This window comes from Thermobia domestica, chromosome 2 (assembly GCF_964235325.1).
Source record: "Thermobia domestica chromosome 2, izTheDome1.hap1.1, whole genome shotgun sequence".
NCBI lineage: Eukaryota > Metazoa > Arthropoda > Insecta > Zygentoma > Lepismatidae > Thermobia > Thermobia domestica.
Genome location: NC_137455.1, coordinates 78,615,230 through 78,633,713, shown reverse-complemented (window position 1 = coordinate 78,633,713; position 18,484 = coordinate 78,615,230). Strand labels below are relative to the sequence as shown.

At 36.8% G+C, this 18,484-nt stretch overlaps 2 protein-coding genes across 5 annotated transcripts in view; one reads left to right on the top strand and one right to left on the bottom strand.

The window, feature by feature from the left end:
• The window catches only part of LOC145673101 (uncharacterized), a 31,537-nt gene extending 18,911 nt beyond the window's left edge, over positions 1-12,626 (top strand). Inside the window, exon 2 of the mRNA XM_081742468.1 lies at positions 4,850-12,626. Within this exon, the coding sequence (XP_081598594.1) occupies positions 4,943-12,415 (7,473 nt within the window). The 5' untranslated portion in view covers positions 4,850-4,942 and the 3' untranslated portion in view covers positions 12,416-12,626. The remainder of the gene's footprint in view (positions 1-4,849) is intronic.
• The window catches only part of LOC145673108 (mannosylglucosyl-3-phosphoglycerate phosphatase), a 304,267-nt gene that overhangs the window by 135,382 nt on the left and 150,401 nt on the right, over positions 1-18,484 (bottom strand). The window lies entirely within an intron of this gene.

The window sequence follows — 18,484 nt, the reverse complement described above, 5'->3', positions numbered from 1 at the left end:
GAACATGATAGGCATATGCTTGCTATGAGATTGTGCTGTTAAGGTTCCAAAAATACATTCTGATACCCATCTATCGGAGAGACATCCCACAATGTGATGGGGAATGGATGCAAACGAGGTGATGATCATATGGACAAGGTTTCGAGTCATACCGCCAGAACATCATTACGCTTTTATCAGGAATTGGCAGTGGAATTAGGAATATGTGTCATTCCGTTTGAAGACATTCCTGTGAAAGGCCCAGATGCCAGTCCAATGGACTTTTGCGTATTTCGACAGTTGAAGCGACGTCTTCAACATTGCTTGCAGGGAGGAGTGGGACAGAATTCTCCTATCTGTCCTGCGCCGTAGCTTGCAGCAATGGAAACTGCGATGTTGTGTGATGAGGGGCGAATGCTGAGGGTCCAATTATCGGTGGTGGCTACGGGGTATCTTTTAAAGTGAGTATATATCCGTCAAGAAATGTTCGGATATAAAGCGAACGACCTTCTGTAAGTGAGTATCTTATTTTTAAAAAATCAGTACTAGTTACCTTCTGTCAAAATTTCTGGTGCCCATTCTGTTTCAGTAGGAAGATTGAACTGAAAACATTCCCTGCAAGGAGTTGAACAGACTTTTTGCAGAAAATTTTGTTCCGGGACAAAATCAAAGTGAGAGGAGACTGCACTCAGACGCTGGTTGCTAAAGGACGTATTCTCCACAAGAGTGACATGTAATCACAGTTTAATTTACCTTAGCTCCGGCGATGGCGAAAGAATTGGTCAGTTACGGCGGAGTTCCAGGTTGTGTGCTTGGAAGAAACATTGCAGCTGAACAATTTAAGCCTGTCCCGTTCTATTCTATTTATAGAACAGAAGTTGCGAGGGAACAAGAACCAAGATCCGAGTGAAATGCAAATACTCGCTTTTATTCTTGAAGTTGTAAGCAAAAACACAATTTATTTTCGCTACTCTCTGAACTTGAATTTTCGAACGTGGAAAGCTATAAACTACAGAACGTAGTGCATTTTTATTTATTTATTTATTTATTTTTGTCTCAGAGTATAACAAACCTAGACCTCTTTGATAGCTTAACGATAAATTACAAAAAGAACCAAACAACTGATTTTCTTATAATGTAGAAATGTGTATATACAGAAATTTTTGAAACATAACATTTTATTACCAAAGTGGATATGCCGAATCAGATGGTGATGCTTCTGAAATCAGGGGCGTCTCAGGAATACCTCTACGAAGGGACAACTTCAAAATTTTAAATGGAAAAACGGATTTATTTTTGCCCATTGAAACAATCGGTAAATTTTGAATAACTTTGAAAGGAAACACTTGGCCATATCTCTCAATGTTTGGGAGCTACACGAGCTCATTAATACGTCAATGTGAGTATTTCCGCATGCTGCAACTCAAAAGGAATAGCAAATAACTGTTTGAAACTAAAGCGAAGTATGAAAATACACATGAGGAAACAAACGGTGCAATTTTCAAAAACAGAGGCGTCTCGGGAATGCCTCTATTGGGGGAAACAAATTCAAAATGTCAAATAAAAACAGAGGTCGATTTCGCCTGCGTTGAAGGAAACGCTAAATATTGACCCACTTTCATAGACAGTCTTCTTTCTGACCTCAACCATAGGCTGGTGGGCAACATGAAAATTTTAAAACTTTCTCTCCCTTGGGAAAGCTGTTTTAAGTTCATGACAATTGGTACCGTATGACTGATATAAAAGCTGAGTTGCTGGGGGAAAAGATGATGAGATACTATTTACAATGCTATAACTCAACGAAATAGGAAACAGTTGGTCGAAATGAAGGACAAAGTAACGAATCTGATGTTACCAAAGAATTGAGCGAAAAATGGAGGCATAAACCTGTTTATTTGCAATATAGCAATTTCAGAAAGGCATTTTTTAATTGTCCGTCCCCAAGAGGTATTCCCAAGACGCCACTGTTTTCGAAAATTGCACCGTTTGTTTCCTCATGTGCACTTTCGTACTTTGCTTTAGTTTCAAAATATTATTTGCTATTCCTTTTGAGTTGTAGCATGCGGAAATCCTCGCATTGACGTATTAATGAACTCGTGTGGCTCCCAAACGTTAAAAGATATGGCAAAATGTTTACTTCCAAAGTTGTTCAAAATTCAGCGATTATTTCAACGGGAGTAAAACAAATCCATGTTTCCATTTAAAATTTTGAAGTTGCTCTCTCGTAGAGACGTCCCTGAATTCAGAAGCATATCATGTGATTCGGCACATCCTCTTTGGTAATAAAAATTTTTGTTTGAAAGATTTAACTTTCAAACGCCATAACAGCACAATCACATAGCAGGCTTATGCCTATTATGTTCCCTCAGGTACATGAGAATGTGTCCAGTATGGGTATTATGTACCTCTGAGAGTGCAATCACATGCATGGCAAGTGATAGTCACAGTCTATGTCCGCCCCTAGGCACATGTATGACATGTACCTGCGGAACATGCCTAGTATGTTTTAGTTACGTTCCCCGTGCCGTAACCGTCAAGAAGCCACAACATTACTCCCCCAAAATATGTTAAATCGCCTATATGCATAACGTGTTTACATTAAGGTGAGTCTAAAAACACTTTCAACAAGTAAAAAAAATGTACTCCAGGGAGGGCGCGAACCACCAACCTTGGATTACTAGCCGCGTGTTCTACCGACTTGGACACGGAGGCGATGAAGACAATGTCGTTTATTGAGGGATAAATTGTTGATGTCGTTTGAATTTGGCTAATCAAAGTGCTCCTTTAACCGCGTATATTCGACGATAACCGTTTGGTATCAGATAAAATCTGTTGCGTCTGAGTTGAACATTTTTCTGTTCTGACGCGGGTGTGACGCTGCACCTGCGATGTGCGATTTCATTGGTTACTTAGCAAATTCGCTCACAGTTTACGGAAGTAAAGAACAGATGAAAACGATCTGCAGCAAAATAGCTGTCGGTATCGCGATATTTCTTAGCTGACAAGGGTGCCAAATTCGTTATTATAAACCCAAAACGACTACCCTAACAGCACAATTACATAGGCATATGCCTATGATGTTCCCTCAGGTACATGGAAATGTGTCCAGTATGTGCCTTATGTACCTCTGAGAGAAATAACACGGATGGCAAGTGATAGTCACAGTCTATGTCCGCCCCTAGGCACATGTCTGACATGTACCTGGAGAACGTGCCTAGTATGTTTTAGTTATGTTCCCCATGCCGTAAGCGTCAATGAACCCCAAAATTACTCCAAAATATGTTAAATCGCCTATATGCGTAATGTGTTTACATTAAAGTGAGTCTAAAAAACACTTTAAGCAGGTAAAAAAATGTAGGGGTATCCTGGGGAGAGCGCGAACCAAAAACCTTAGGATTACCGGCGGCTTGCTCTACCGACTTGGACACGGAGGCGATGAAGACAATGTTGCTTGTAGAGGGATAAATTGTTGTCTTTTGAATTTGGCTAATCAAAGTGCTTCTTTAACCGCGTATATTCGACGATAAGCGTTTGAGATCAGATAAAATCTACTCGCCAGGTAATTTTATAACAAAATGACGAGTGTCTATTTACTTTATTTCATGGTTCTTCCATATTCACTTTCAAATGATAGGCAACACTTGCCATCTATAAAGTTGATGCGTTTATTGCTTCTAGTACACAATCGCTTGGAAACAGAAGCAACAAATGCATCAAATATGGGAGATGAATTTAGAACACCTAAATGGCGCATGCCTAGCACATCTTGTGCTGTTAGAGTATCTGAAACAGTATGTACTTAAAGGACGTACCTAAAACATGACAGATATACAACTCAAATGACGACATAAAACAAATAACCGTTAGAATGCGAAACTGAGCCATGTATATAAATGCTATATTTGTGGTACATAGTTGCAAATATCAATTAGGTGTAACAAGTACCTAAAAGTGTAGGTAGCTGAAGTACATACTTAGCACATGAATATTATGTGTGCCAAGTGTCGGGTACCTAAAAAGTAGCTGGCACACCTAAATGGCACATGCCTACCCCTTCCTGTGCTGTTAGGGCTTCTGTACATTGGCAGGTTAAAGGCGAAAGAGAAATGGCCTTATGCAGAGTCGTTCTGACGCGTAATTGGTGCCATACTAAAGAGTTCGACTAATATATGTTTCCTGCAGTAGTCAGGCGTTTAGTATGACGTATATGATACGTTAAAACGACTCTGCATCAGGCGAAAAGAATCTAGTTTTAAAATACATTATCCTTGCTTGGAATAGAAAACGCGTACATACAGTAACTTACATTAGTTTGAATGGAAGTATGGACTTGTTTCGAAAGAAAAAGTTTAAATTAAAACTTTGTATAACTTATTCTGATAACCTCTGTTTTTTTCTCTCAGTACATTTTTTTTTTCGCAAATTACTTCCCTAGGTGAATCTATAGACATGTGAAATAAGCCTTGAATACACACTCTGTCATCGCAGTTTGTAAAATTGCAATCTCATATATTTGCGCTGTAGTTTTCAGTGCTTCCGGCTGTAACGTTGAAAGGTTTGAACCGATATGTTTAACTTTCATCTGACTCTCTTCTCTGAGAGCAAGTTAGTTTAACTAAGATCATTCCTTAGCAGGGGCGTCATTTGCCCGCTGACTTTGAGATATATCTGAAAACAGAAACATGTGTTACAATAACGGTAATATTTTCGTTAAGTGCTTAGTATTTAACTCGATAATTCCTATTACTGATAGTTCAGGCACTTGACAAGGTAATCACTAGATCAAAAAGATTAAGGTGATTAAATCAATTGAACAGATTAATTTATGTCATTTTAATTTCTTTTCTTCCTCTTTTGTCTCTTTTTCTAGGTATAAAGAACAAACCAACGAGCAAGTAATTCAGCTGGCTGAGAAACTGCTATTTTATTGCTTATTACTCCGATTCTGTTTCTGGATGTTAACATGCCGTCATCCAAACCCGATAGACATTGGTCTCCAAAGAAAGTGGAGTACTCTTCTAGTGTAGGTCCAATGAGATCATTATGCCGTTCACATGGGGCAAATCCAGCAGCCTACAAAGGAGGAAATGTATCTATGAGCTTAAAATCCAAATTGAGCAGGAACAATGATAAACAAAGCGAAAGCCCTGGACGCCAGAAGAAAAGTGTTGCTGAGAAAATGAAGAACATAGTTACCAAGAGTCTGCCACCAGCACGTGCTGCTGAAAAGAAAATACTTACTACCCAGGCCGAATTACAAGATGATTCGGATACAACAAAGCCATTAAATAGCGAAACGCTTAGGAAATTAACAGCACTACTACAAAGTATAAAAAGGGGAGCCCAAGATGCAGAGATCTTGGAAATAATACAGAGCATGAGGGAAAAGTCTCCCGTAATGTCTGATTTTACGCTAAGTGATAATACAGACTTAACAGACGTTTTATGTCATCAAAGCCAGAACCCAATAACAATGAAAGCAAAATCAAAAGATTGGGAATACAGAAAGAAACTAGTAGTATTAGACGCAAGGCAACCTTGTCCAAAAAGTTGTTTGGGGGATTCTTGCAGTGTATCCAAGGACATCCAGATTGATGAAAATTATATGTATTTGAATAAAGAGATTGCCACGTTCGATGAAGGACAGTCCACATTTAAACCTGAATACACTCTTAATGTAAGTGAATCTCAGCTTGAGAAAGCGCGTACTCTTAGTAAAAGTAAGTGTCAAATACTTGGTATGAATATTGTAGTGCCCACAGGTTGTTACACAATAAACGTGAATATTATGAAAGATGATAACATACAAAATTTCGCCTCAAACAAAACAGAATCAAGCCGTACTTTTAGTATCGTTAAGTCTGAAGGAATTCTTTCTGAAATGCAGATGCAACCTGCCTTACGGAGAGATTCAAGAAGTAAAGCAATGTCTGTGATTTCTAGTCGTAGATGTGCAATTGAAAATGACGAACGAAAATCGCAAACAATTGAAGAAGTTAAATCACTTACTACATATGGAGATGAAAATAATGAAAGTGAAAAGATACGAAATCAAGAAAGTTTACATGTATCCAGAAAAACAAAGACAATTGAACCTACTACTTATAAACAGCAATATTTGGACCGAAACGATTTGACTATTGCACCGACTGCAGATAATAGTGTTGATGGTTCCTCTTTTATGAATCATATTATGAAAAAATCTCAGTGCGATCTCCAGCAAACTCTTTCAGAACACATTTATGATTACGAAGCAAACGGGTTTTTAATAAGGCATCAAACAGTAACATTTGAGTCTAGAACCAATACAAAAGAGACACCGAGGGAAAATTGTGATGATACAGTTGCAGAAGTGACATCATCCAAGGAAGCAAAGGAAACTTCAAATGCGTTTGGAGATTGCAACAACGAAAGTATTGCACAACAGACAGCTTATACCGATGTGCTACAGTTGTCAGTGAACTCACAAAAGTTCTATAACAGATTAGGGCTGGCTGACAAGTACGAAAACGCAATTGAAAATGAGAAAGAATTGTTCTGTTTTCCTCAAATAGGGAATTGCATACTGGAGACAAAACAATCAGATGATAATAGTATGAAATCTATTTTCTATCGTAAGACTTTTTGTGATAGTTGCAGAGATTCAGAAGCTAGTGTTTCATCGCCAGAAAGAACAGATGATGGTTCATTAGACACACAAGAATGGGAAAGCATCAAGGATGGGGATATAGTAGGAAAGCTACAATACAATAAGGAAGAATTTGAAAAAAAATTCGAATTTAAGGAAGTGCGTAAAATTAGATCGAAAGAAGTACTATTCCCTGATTCTAATATATGGTCGCTTCAAGAACAGGTGGAAACAGGAACGTCAGAAATGAACGAAGTTGAACCACTATATAAACCGTATGCAGACAGTAATACTTTGGATAAAGGTAATACTAAACAAAACTCAAATGGATTTTATAATCAAACCCCATTATCAAATATTGAATCTGTTAGACAAGATCGTATTTTTAACACATCTTTATCTGATGGAAGTAAAACGACGATCTCCCTACTGACGCAACCAATGTGTAAAGAAACTGGAGATCTTCCGTCTGTTTACAACGATGCTTGTATTAAAAGATTTGAGAGCCAGGTGAATGGGACAACAATGTGCTATATATCAGCTAGTGTAATGACGGAAATCCACTCCAAGAAAAGTATCTTACAAGAAATAAACACTTCATCTATTCCGATACCATTTGGAGGCCAAACAAATAACAAAAGAAAATTTTTTCAGAGAAAATTTAACAAAGAAAATAAATATTTTGAGGAAAAAGAAATCCCATTTAATAAAAATAATCACTGTCAGAACATGAACACTGATTTTAGTAAATGCAGAACAAAAACAAATAGTACACATTACAATATGAAACTACCATCTACACATGATTCAGAACAAGACCAAACAAGATCTACTGGAACGAAATTAGACATTTATTTTACAAATGAACACATGTCATTCCAAAAACCATCCGAGAGTGTGCGTTCTAGAAGTACGCTTTCTATTTCTCGTGATAAAGACGTCTCTTCAGCGGTTCCAAAACCACATAAGGGAAAACATACAGAATATACAAAGTCCTGTTATAATAGTCAAACGAACGCTAAACAAATCAGAAGTTGTGTTATAGGTCCAACAGTTGATCAGTTCATTGCCGACATTACAAAAGCAATGCCAGCAGACGTAGTAAAATCAAAACAAAGAAGTTCTTTTAGTCTTCCAGAAACTCTTCACGCTGGAAAAAAGAGAAATTCGAAGAGTCTTAAGATTAACGAACGCGATTTGTCAATAAACGACAAGGTTAATTCAAATAGCGAAATACATACAATCCCACTTACCAATAGTAGGTCGATCGTGGACTGGGATACACAAACAGTAGATAATAAAAGTTTCCAATCATCGTCCATCTCTGATTTCCACAAACAAACAATGGAAGCTGATGACGATCAATGCAATAATTCAACCAATACTGATTTTCCAGCAAAAGAAACTCCTTCCAATGTTAAATCTGAATATAACACAGGTTCACTGAATTTCAAAAAGTTTGTGAAGAATTGTGATAAAAAACAGGATCCTCTATGTGAACAGTATACATATGAAACTAAAAGTCATGGAAAAGATTACGTGAATAGCTGTACCTCAAATGGTCAATCATGCACAGCTAGTACCGACCAGACGAACTCACGGAAAGTAACCCTGTCACTTGAAAAGTTACAAGTAGCTCCGAGAGGAAAAGGTGACTCACAAAGTACTACAGAGAACTTAAGTTGTGACAATTCTCCCAACCAGCCACATAAGAATCGCAGTTACGAAGCATTGGACATATATCCTTGCTGTAAACAAAATGAAACCAATTTGGATCTTAGTCAGCAGAAAATATTAGACTCCAAAGAACTTCTTCAATTGAAGACCCATAAAAACTGGAAGCAAATGGATTTAAGTACACTGCCTAATAATTTTTGTAACACAGAAGTATACGACCTACCGCACTGCTTCCAGTTGGAGCCATGCTGTGACGAATATACATCTCGCTTATCACCAGCACAGCCTTGTATTTGTCAGGCACCTGTAATAATGAAAAGAAAAACAAGGAAAACAGTGCATTTTGAAGATGAGGGAAAATATTTCCCACCTGAAATTCAAACTAGCAATGGTTTTACATCTCCTACCTGCGAACTCACTGACAAATATCCATCAAGTTTACAATTTATCGAACAAAAAGCAACTGAAGCAAGAATTAAAAGTGATACCTTAAGTCACGATGTACTCAGAATGAAAACTGCACACTCCGACTCTAGTATTATGTCACCAACGAAGAAACACATGAGTTCGTATGCATCACTTCAGTTAACCTTTTCGCATGATAAACCACAAATAATAAAAAAGACTCCATTTTGTCAACTTACTGCTAACACTTCGGAGACAAAGAAACCCACTGACGAGACCAAACAAACTGCTTCTGACCAGCATCCAGAAACGTTTCCTCTCTATAGAAAAAAAATAAAGTCCGCTAGTTCAATGTCTAATATTGAAATTCGACCCCAATCGTCATGCCTTTGCTTGGTTTTGCAAGAAGTCTCAGCTGATTCCATTGCTATACAAACAGGTAAGAAGAGCAGTTCCCGATATATAAAGCTGAACGAGAAAATAGAATGCACAGAGTTGGTAGGGCCTAATGTAGGAAAACACAATTCTAAAATTTGTACACTTCAAGTTAAGAATATTAATGAGTGCATGAGTTCTCAAACGATTTTATACGGCGGATCTTTAGATTCTTCAGATATCTCTAACAAAGCTGTAGTAAATAAAATTAATATAAATACCACGACTCAGAAAACTTCAAATCAAAGTACTAATAAATGTAATAAGGAATATCTTACAAAAGAGAATACACAGAACATCAGAACAGCAAGAAAATGTTTAGACTCTTCAAATTCATCTACCATACTTACAGAAAATGCTTCTGATCTTCCAATTAACCTTGAAGATCCCCAAACTATGGAACTGTGTAAAGCCTGGTTGTCCTATATAATGAGTAGTAATCGTATACCAGATTATCAAAGTTCACAATTATTGGAATTTCTTCGAAAGAAAGAATGGAAGCCACTTTTTGATTTACGGAACAAAGTTGAGGACATACTATCTCTGCTAGGCTCTTTAAATGTAATCCAAAAGCAAACAATGGCTAATGAGTATACCAGACAAGAAGAAGAATTCGAATACTGTAATGATGTCGCTGAAGAAGAAAATCTCGATAAGCGGAATTTCACATATTTTTGTGAAGAACAAGAAGAAGAGCATGAGCAAGACAGCAACTCAGTATCCACATATGATGACCAAGATAACTTATCAGAAGATGACTCAGACGAAAAGTCAAAGGAAGAAAACAACAGCGAAACTTTCGTAGAGTCGTCTAAACTAAGTGAAGTTTCTGGGGCCACCAGGGTAATCGGCAATTCTGGAATTTTGGCTCCAACTTCTGCATTTGATTTGCCAAATTATACTTGGAAAAATCCAAGTAATATTCAGGAGCACATTATTTATCAAATTCTTAAGCTTCAAGATCTTTTAGATAAAGAATATTTTTCTCTAATTACTCAGTCAGGAAACTTAAACAACGAATCCACTAAAATGGAGAGAAACACAGAAAGTAGTACGATTCAAAATGAGACAGTACCTCAAGATATATCTTCTCCTGTAACGGAACCAAAAAGGGCGCCATCTGGAGACAATTTAAAACAAGAAACTGATTTTGAATATATCATGTCAAGAGATATTAATAACAATAGGAACATGGAAAGCGAATCAGAAACGTCAAGCTACCCCACAATGGAAACCACTCCGTACAGTCAAGATCAAATACTGGAGGAATTAGAAGGAACAAATTCAGTTAGTTTAGATAATCACGAAAAACCTGAAGAAGTTTCTCAAGATCCTAAGCTATTAGTTATGAGAGATTTTAAGAGTAGCCATTACATGCATAGAGTAAATTCCACGAAAGATATTGTGCAGAAACTAGAACAAACCGGAAGTCAAGACTGGACTAATTCCTTAGTCGATTATGAAGAGGCACAAAGAGCGCAATGTGAAAGTACTGGTACTTCACTAACAATTCTCACAAACGCAAAAGCGCTCGACCATCAACCTGAACTTACAAGAAGCAGATCATCGGAGGAGGAAATTGAAGTTCACACAATCAGTCCTGAGTCCTTAGAGGACGTAACATCACATTTTAAAAATATCAACCATCTTAATACTATAAGCTCTCCTGATATAATAACTTCTAAAAGTTCATCCACAACGCAAAATACGTCCTATCTTATTCAAAATCTTCTACGTCAAATTTTGAAAAGCATTATAGAGGAAAACAAAAATCTAATAGAAAAAATAAGAACTATATCTGAAATGCAAAACATTATTATTAAATGGAAAAATGCTTATGAAGAGCACAATGTTAAAGCTAGTGAAAACTATATAGACATATCGTCTGACAAAATTACGTCAAGAGAAGCTACAAACACAGATCAAACGGAAACAGATGGGAACTTACGAAATCGTCACAGTACAATCCCCTCACTGTATGTACATAAAACTGTTCAGAAGAGAAAACAGAAAGATATCGGCGAGAACGAAACAATTAAATACTCTAAATCATGTGGGCAATTAACAAATGACTCATTCCGTGATTCACTGAACGATCAAAAAAGTGAAGATAAAATTTGTGCAACGGATCAACCATCTTCAGAATTTCTCAACCGAACTTCAAGACAATTCAGAGCTGAAGTTAAGCATAAAAAGAATAGCTGTGATGCTTGCAAGCATAACAATGAAGTATTTGTAGAAGTAACACAAGAAGATGGTGCAACAGATGAGGAGGTTACTGAACATGTGAAGAAAATGTTGCGTAAATATCGTGAATCAGTCTCTTCAGTCAAAAAAGATGATTCGAAAATTAGAACTTCATCATCTAATTTATATGGAGAAAGATCCCACCACAAATCACATGTAAGCAATTCCCAGTGCAAACACCAAAGGTATTTAGGGTACTGTTCCCGTGAAAACCATCATATGATAAACTACTCTCATCACTGTCCTCACCATTACCATGAAACTTCACATAGTAAACATCCCTTCAGCGAATGCACATCAGACAGAAGAACGGACCATTCAGCGTTATTACAAAGTCGAAGCTCAGATGATAATAAAACGTCCAAACAAACAGAAAAATACCACAATACACGTCTAAGCAAAAATAAGAAAAGGCATTTCCCTGGGATGACTTGTCCTAAATGTTCAACGAATGTCACCGAGCTATATAAGAGACAAAAGAACTTCGTATCATCCTCCTGTGCTTGTCACAATTATGGAAAAGTAGAGCAATATTTGCACAAGAGTGAAAACTCTTATAACGTCAAATCAGGAAAAATGCAATTAAAATCTATGTTTAGTTTTGAATCCAAGAAAGAAACTAACAATGATAACATTAAAACATGCTCTCACCATGAACACAACCATTATTATAGCAACCATAAAAGTTCTCTTTTATCCTTGTACGAAGCAAAATGCTCAGGATGTGTAAATCCTAGCAACATACACACATCAGGTGTTGAACGATCCATAAAAGACACCAAGTGTGCTGGTGAAAATGCTTCAAAATTGTTTAATTCTAGAACCATCCCTCAAAAGCTTTCAGATCAATTAATGCCTGCTTTATTGCAAGGTAAAAGTCACACTTTATGGGCTCTATTGAAAGTGAGAACTTCAAGACATGGATCCAAAAGTTACAAAGTAATACAAATTATAAATCCTGATCACATAAAGGATGACAGCGTTTCTCGAGCGGAAAATTCTTATTCGTCGTCATGCTATCCAGACGAAAGCACTGATTATTGACAGCTGGTAGTGGAGAATAGAGACACGTCAAAAAAGCTAATTGATTTTTTTTTAATTACAGCATAATATTGATATACTGTCGAAAGAAGTAAATTGTGTGTTGCGTGTATCACTTGTGTTGTTTACAATTGAAAGTGTAATTTTTTCATTGTCTTGTTTAAACTGTACATAATTTGTTTCCTTAGAATTAAAAGTATATTTTTTGATCCCATTGCTAGTATTTATTAGATAACATAAAGGTACAAAATAATAGTAATTATTATTAATAGGCAACTAGTGATTATTACTGTATGTGTGGTCCTAAAAATCGGACTTGGCTACTTCCATGCTAAACTGAAAGCCTACGTGTCAGGTAGTCTCTTTACTGACATAAACTCCAATCTACGTCATTAACCCAAAATAAAGATTAAATTTACTATGTTGTGGTTCATTTTCTCCATGTGTATTTAAGCAGCACCTAGAAGCCAACATAAAGAAACAAGCATTCCGTAAGACATGCTAATGACTTCCGGAAAATTAAAATTCTTTATGTTGACATCGCAACAGAACAAATCCTTGTGTTCGACTTCGGTTCCATCTTAGCATATTTTTGATTAATAATATACGGTATAATTCCCAAGTGATCCATCAGGCACTCTCTGTTGAAAGTGTTTTTGTGTATTATCAGTAGTGCGTGTAAAACTATATTGGGAAAAGCACAAAGGAACTGAGTGATGAACTGCAGCAAATCTCGATTTCACCTTAAAATAGGCAGACTTTACTCAAATCTCAACAGAATTAGTCGAGAGTAACCATATCGAACCATATATATAAAAGGTGCAATTGCCACAAATAGGGATTGTCTTTACCATAACTCGATTTTCGTGCTGTTTGCTACACATTTTCATCGCGGAATTACCAGACCTCATTTTCATGAAGATTCATACATACTGACGCAATACTCAAGGGTTGTAGGTATCCGTAGTTTTGATCCCAGTGTTCTCGTCTTGGAGACGAGGACCCTTTTGGTCCTTCTAATATAACCTGACTATTGAAAAGAAATATTAAACTCCAAACAACTATAATTAGGGATGCTCCATAAATTGATATTATTGTATTTATTTTCTTAGTGAAGTTCTTAAAAATATTACTCCTGTCACATGATTCTTACATTATGTCATGCGATCACGGCAGCACATTTTATGTAATTAACAAACGTAGCGACATAGTTTGGGCTGCGGAGCAACGCAGTGAACTAATACCATGCTTAGCACCGTCTGTAGCAATTCTGTTTATAGCCTAGTAAAAATAGTGAACATAAATGTTATTCTGCCTGGTAATCTTTAGTTGTTGCGTTAATTATGTGTCATTCTTGTCAGTCTTCATGATAATGAATTATGATAAATAAAAAACAAACGACAAAGCTGTAGTAAACTGCACCAAAATGAAGCGCTGGCAAACCATACTTACCTTACGAACTTTCGCGGGAAATGGATCTTGGATGTGGACCAAGGGCAAGAACTAACCATTAACCCAACAACGACTTTAAATCAGGATTTTTACGACTACCTATCTGCCGGAAATAACTGATTATGTGGCTGCTAGGAAAGTTACATATGTTATTAAGGTGAGCACTATATGTTTATGAACACCCCCCTCTATAATTTAACATGTTCGGGATATATGACAAACGCTATGTTGGAACCACTTGGCAACCTTGGGCCAGATCTGTAAATTCCTATTGAGATCCTTAAATGCATTTCTATCTATATTATATATATATACACATCGGGTGTTCTAAAAATGGCGTCCACGGGCCACAGTACACACTATTCTACAGGCTAAAATAATGCGAAAATGTTATATGATAGTTTGCCTGCGGAGCCTCCTTCAGCGGCTAGGAGAATCAAATTTTCACAATGTGGCAACGTCGCATATTACCTTGGAACATTAAAATCACTCTACAAATACATCAAGCACTTATATCGATTGCTACACTAATAAGTGATGCTATTGTGCTGCCAAAATGTCTTGAGCCTGGCAAAAATGCGAACTAAAGCTCACACCCTCACACACCCACGCGTTGAGCCAATAAGGGTTCAGCTGTTGCTAAGCGAGAGAAAGCGAGTGGAATTCCTTCAGCCGATACCAGCGCTTGCAACGGAAGACTAGGGATCAAGTCAATGTGGTATATCTTTAGTATCAATCTCCATCGATTTAGTTGCCATCTGGAAAGAATCGATGCAACTATGTGATAGATTAGTAGATCTACTCTATGATCATTTATTTGCGACGTTGCCACATAGTGCAATTCGTGTCTCCAGACAAAGACCCGGTATATAATCCGGTATATCTTTGTTATTACTTGTAGAATGGTGCTTTGTAGTCCGTGGGGGCCATTTTTAGAACACCCGATATATATTTCAATTTTTTATAGTTCATTTTTTTATTTATTGAATATAGTTCAATTTTTTATTACGGGAACGGCATTTGACTACAAATAGGCCAGCGACGGGCAAGGAAGGGAGATGTGTGTTGCTTGGTTGCCTATGCACGAACACATTTGAAACAATTATGTTTTAGAGGATAGAAATTTAAACTTCCATCTCAATGTTTTAATTGCTTATTATTTTTTGATAATGCCAAGTGAGAAACATTTATTTTGTTCCTATCAAACTAAAAATCTTGTAGGTGTGCCGCACCCGCAAGATTACTTGTGTGGGTGTTGGAGTCCTGGAGCACCCACGTAGTCGTCACGCATGTGTGTATATATGCAGCATGCAGCGATGCAAAATGGCTCCCCTGACAACAACAACAACAACAACAACAACAACAAAAAACACTAATCGTAAATGATTGATCTTTCCTCTTTATATTCGTTATAAACTATACACAAATTCAAGAATCAATCTCCATTGAAGTAGGGAAAAGCTGTGAAATTAGCTAGTTTGCACTTCTTTAAACCATGTGTCTCCAGTGGCCGCCAGGTTCATAAGCTTCACGCTATGCCTGAAGAAAAGAAAATACAATATTGAAATAATGCCAAAAAAAAGATGCGAAAAGTAGCAAAGATGCTGATTCTGAAACGGATGAACAAGCAAAATTAAAAGTTGAAATTCCGTTAAATGTCTGTGGATCTGACGACAGGTTAATAAGCCAGATGAACGCAGACATAAATAAACCAACAGATGTAAATGAAGCGTTGATTATTGTGTTTATTTAAACAAGATTATTTTTTTTTTCGTTGTTTGCATTTGGGCCTCACGCTTCGACAATGAAAGCATAACCTATGTTAATTGAGTGAAGAGCAGCCATTTGCTACTGTTTAGTTAATGCTTATCCTCGCTATTATCTCATTCAAAAGGCCGAGAATGAAAAGCACCGAGTAAGTATTAAGAGTGCAACTTGTAGCAACAACTTCACCAACTCTTACAATGTGAGAGATGGTAAGTTAGATAGAAAGAGACAGATGACTTAAACTCTATTTAAAAGCATTCAAGCTAAAGACAGTTATCTATGGAATGGATCATGTATGACGTATTTCCGCTATCATTTGTTTTCGCTAGGTTCCAAAGATATGAACTATATTTGGAATTTCATACAGTTGTATCTTGTGTTGATAATGAAAGAGAATTATAATTTTTATTTAAATTTAGAAAGGAACTTTGAAGAGCAAATAAAACAAAGATAAAGAAGGTACGAATAAATATTTAGGCTTACATGAAAATAAAGTGGAACATAAACCAATTTACGCTTTCTTTACCTAGCAAACGTATTGCTTGGAAGAAGTGCTCGAAAAATTGAATCGATTCTGAACTGACCGCCCGTTTTGGATAGATATTACATTTTTACTTGTATGAAAGGGGTTGACCCGATAAGACCGATTGACTCTATAGACCTGGTACACAGAATAGAACTTAGTAAATATTTCAGATACACACAAATACAAACTAAAAAGGGAGATACAGTAGTTATGTTCTTAATAATTGACTATTGATTCAGGAAAGTTGGCTATTATCTTGATTAGACAATTATTACACAAAAATTTATGCATTTTCTTCGTAACTGTTGGTTGGTTTAGCATCGGTTTGTCAGTGGTGCCCACCCCCCTTCATGTCCATGACGCACCCCCCTCAATTGCCTATCCGTAGGTGTTCTTCCATGAAAAAAAATTTTTTCGATTAATTTTTACACTCTCTCAAACATATTTATATAGATTTTTACCCCCCCCAAATATTTCAATGACGCAGTTTGCGTCATTGCTCCCCCTGGGTTTGTAACAATACAGTGCTGCTTCAAACTGGTTGCAAGTTCTTGTACTTCTACTCTTGCTCTAGTGAATAAATGGCTTAAGAAAGGGAGAACATGTTTTGCAGTCCCTTTGTGCCGAGAAGTCTGATGTGAAGAAGATAGGATATCAAAGTTAGATTAGCTAGATTAATAGTTACATTGGACGTCAGAGCTAGATTGACATATCTACGACATAGTTGTTGCAGAATCGAAAAAAAAAAAAATAAAAAAAGTGAGCAGTAAACTTCAAAATATTTTTTTTTTTCATTTCGATATGTCATTGGAGAGATTAAAGAAGCAACTAGGCCACTTACTTAAAAAATGCTGATATGTACTTTACAATCGACTGCAAAAGAATATACCACCCCAACAAAGTTGTCTTCCAATAACTTAGAACTCATTGTCAAAATTGAGTAGTTTTCTTTGACAAGAAAGTAATAGTCCGGCAGTCAGTCCATGGTACCGTGCATGTGCGTCCGCATAAAATATTTTTGCATTTTCATGGCCTTTACATCTTCCTAAACAATATTAGGAAGGGTGTCGCTCCTACACCCTTGGGCATTTTGCATAATACCCATGAACCCTTTCGAATCCAATGACGTTAAGGTTGCACGACATAACTCATTTTCGACGAAAATGTCACATAGCGGTTCTTCAAGGCGCAGCGACGATATCTCAAATAGTTTTTGATTCTTGACTGTGGAAAATGATCTTTCCGCCACACAGTTATTTGGTTGTGTACATAAAAAATAGTTTAAGGCAAATAGGTTACTTATGTTAGGATATGTCCTGAAGATTTTTCGATCTGAGAAATCGGTTAAGTTGCGATAGTGACATTTCTTCAATACTTCCCAATTTCTCTTTAGCTAAAAGTCCTTTTAAATGAAGGCACTCAAGAACAAATTACGAAGATTCCTCGATGTCATCTGCATACACTTCCCGCAGAGAAGTCGCTGCTGTGGTGATTTCTTTGGCACTTATACATTGTTCAGCGTAAGCTCTAAACTCCGATAAACAAAATATTTGTATTCTTCCTCTTCTCACAAATACGATTGGCTAGTGATGTATTACTCCCACTCCCCACGGGAAGGAGCAAATTATACACGTGCATTTTAATAATACTGTCTCGTGTTGTCCAGATACTTACAGCAGCAGCAGAAAAGAAAGAAAAGAAACTCGAAAGATTAAAAAAAAAAATGAATTTCGCTCGTAAACAATTGTTGCTTAGTGAGTAAAGGTTTGCCTTGTTGGTATTTCACCACAACACTCGCGGAACTGGGATTCATGCCAGTCATCTTTCAGACTTTAAAAGCAGAACACCCGTCCACAGTTGAGTTGGCGCCATAATTACTGCGCATGCTTAGTGTTTATTTCTATTGTTTCATTAGCCACACTCGATTGGAGTATTATTAGATAATCCGTATTATATTTTTGTCATTTATAATAATATAGCAGTTTTATATGAAGCTTCATAGTAAAAGTAATAATGCAATCACATGAACTATTTTGCGGAGGAGTACAAGCGTCGGTAGGACAACAACAAATCAGCGAGATTTAGTTTCACGTGGCTTTGTTTATCGCAGTTTAGAGCTTACGCCGAATAATGTATAAGTTGCATAGATTTATTAAGAAGGAAAATCTGCTGAGAAATTCATTGCAAACCGCGATTCTCTTATTCAATTCGGAAAGAAGCTTGTCAATGACCACAACAAAGATTTCTTGAAGACAATGATCTGGGTTTTCTATCTCCTTTTCCTCTTCAGGTTCAGATGATTCTGATTCATCAAAGAATTTCTTCCG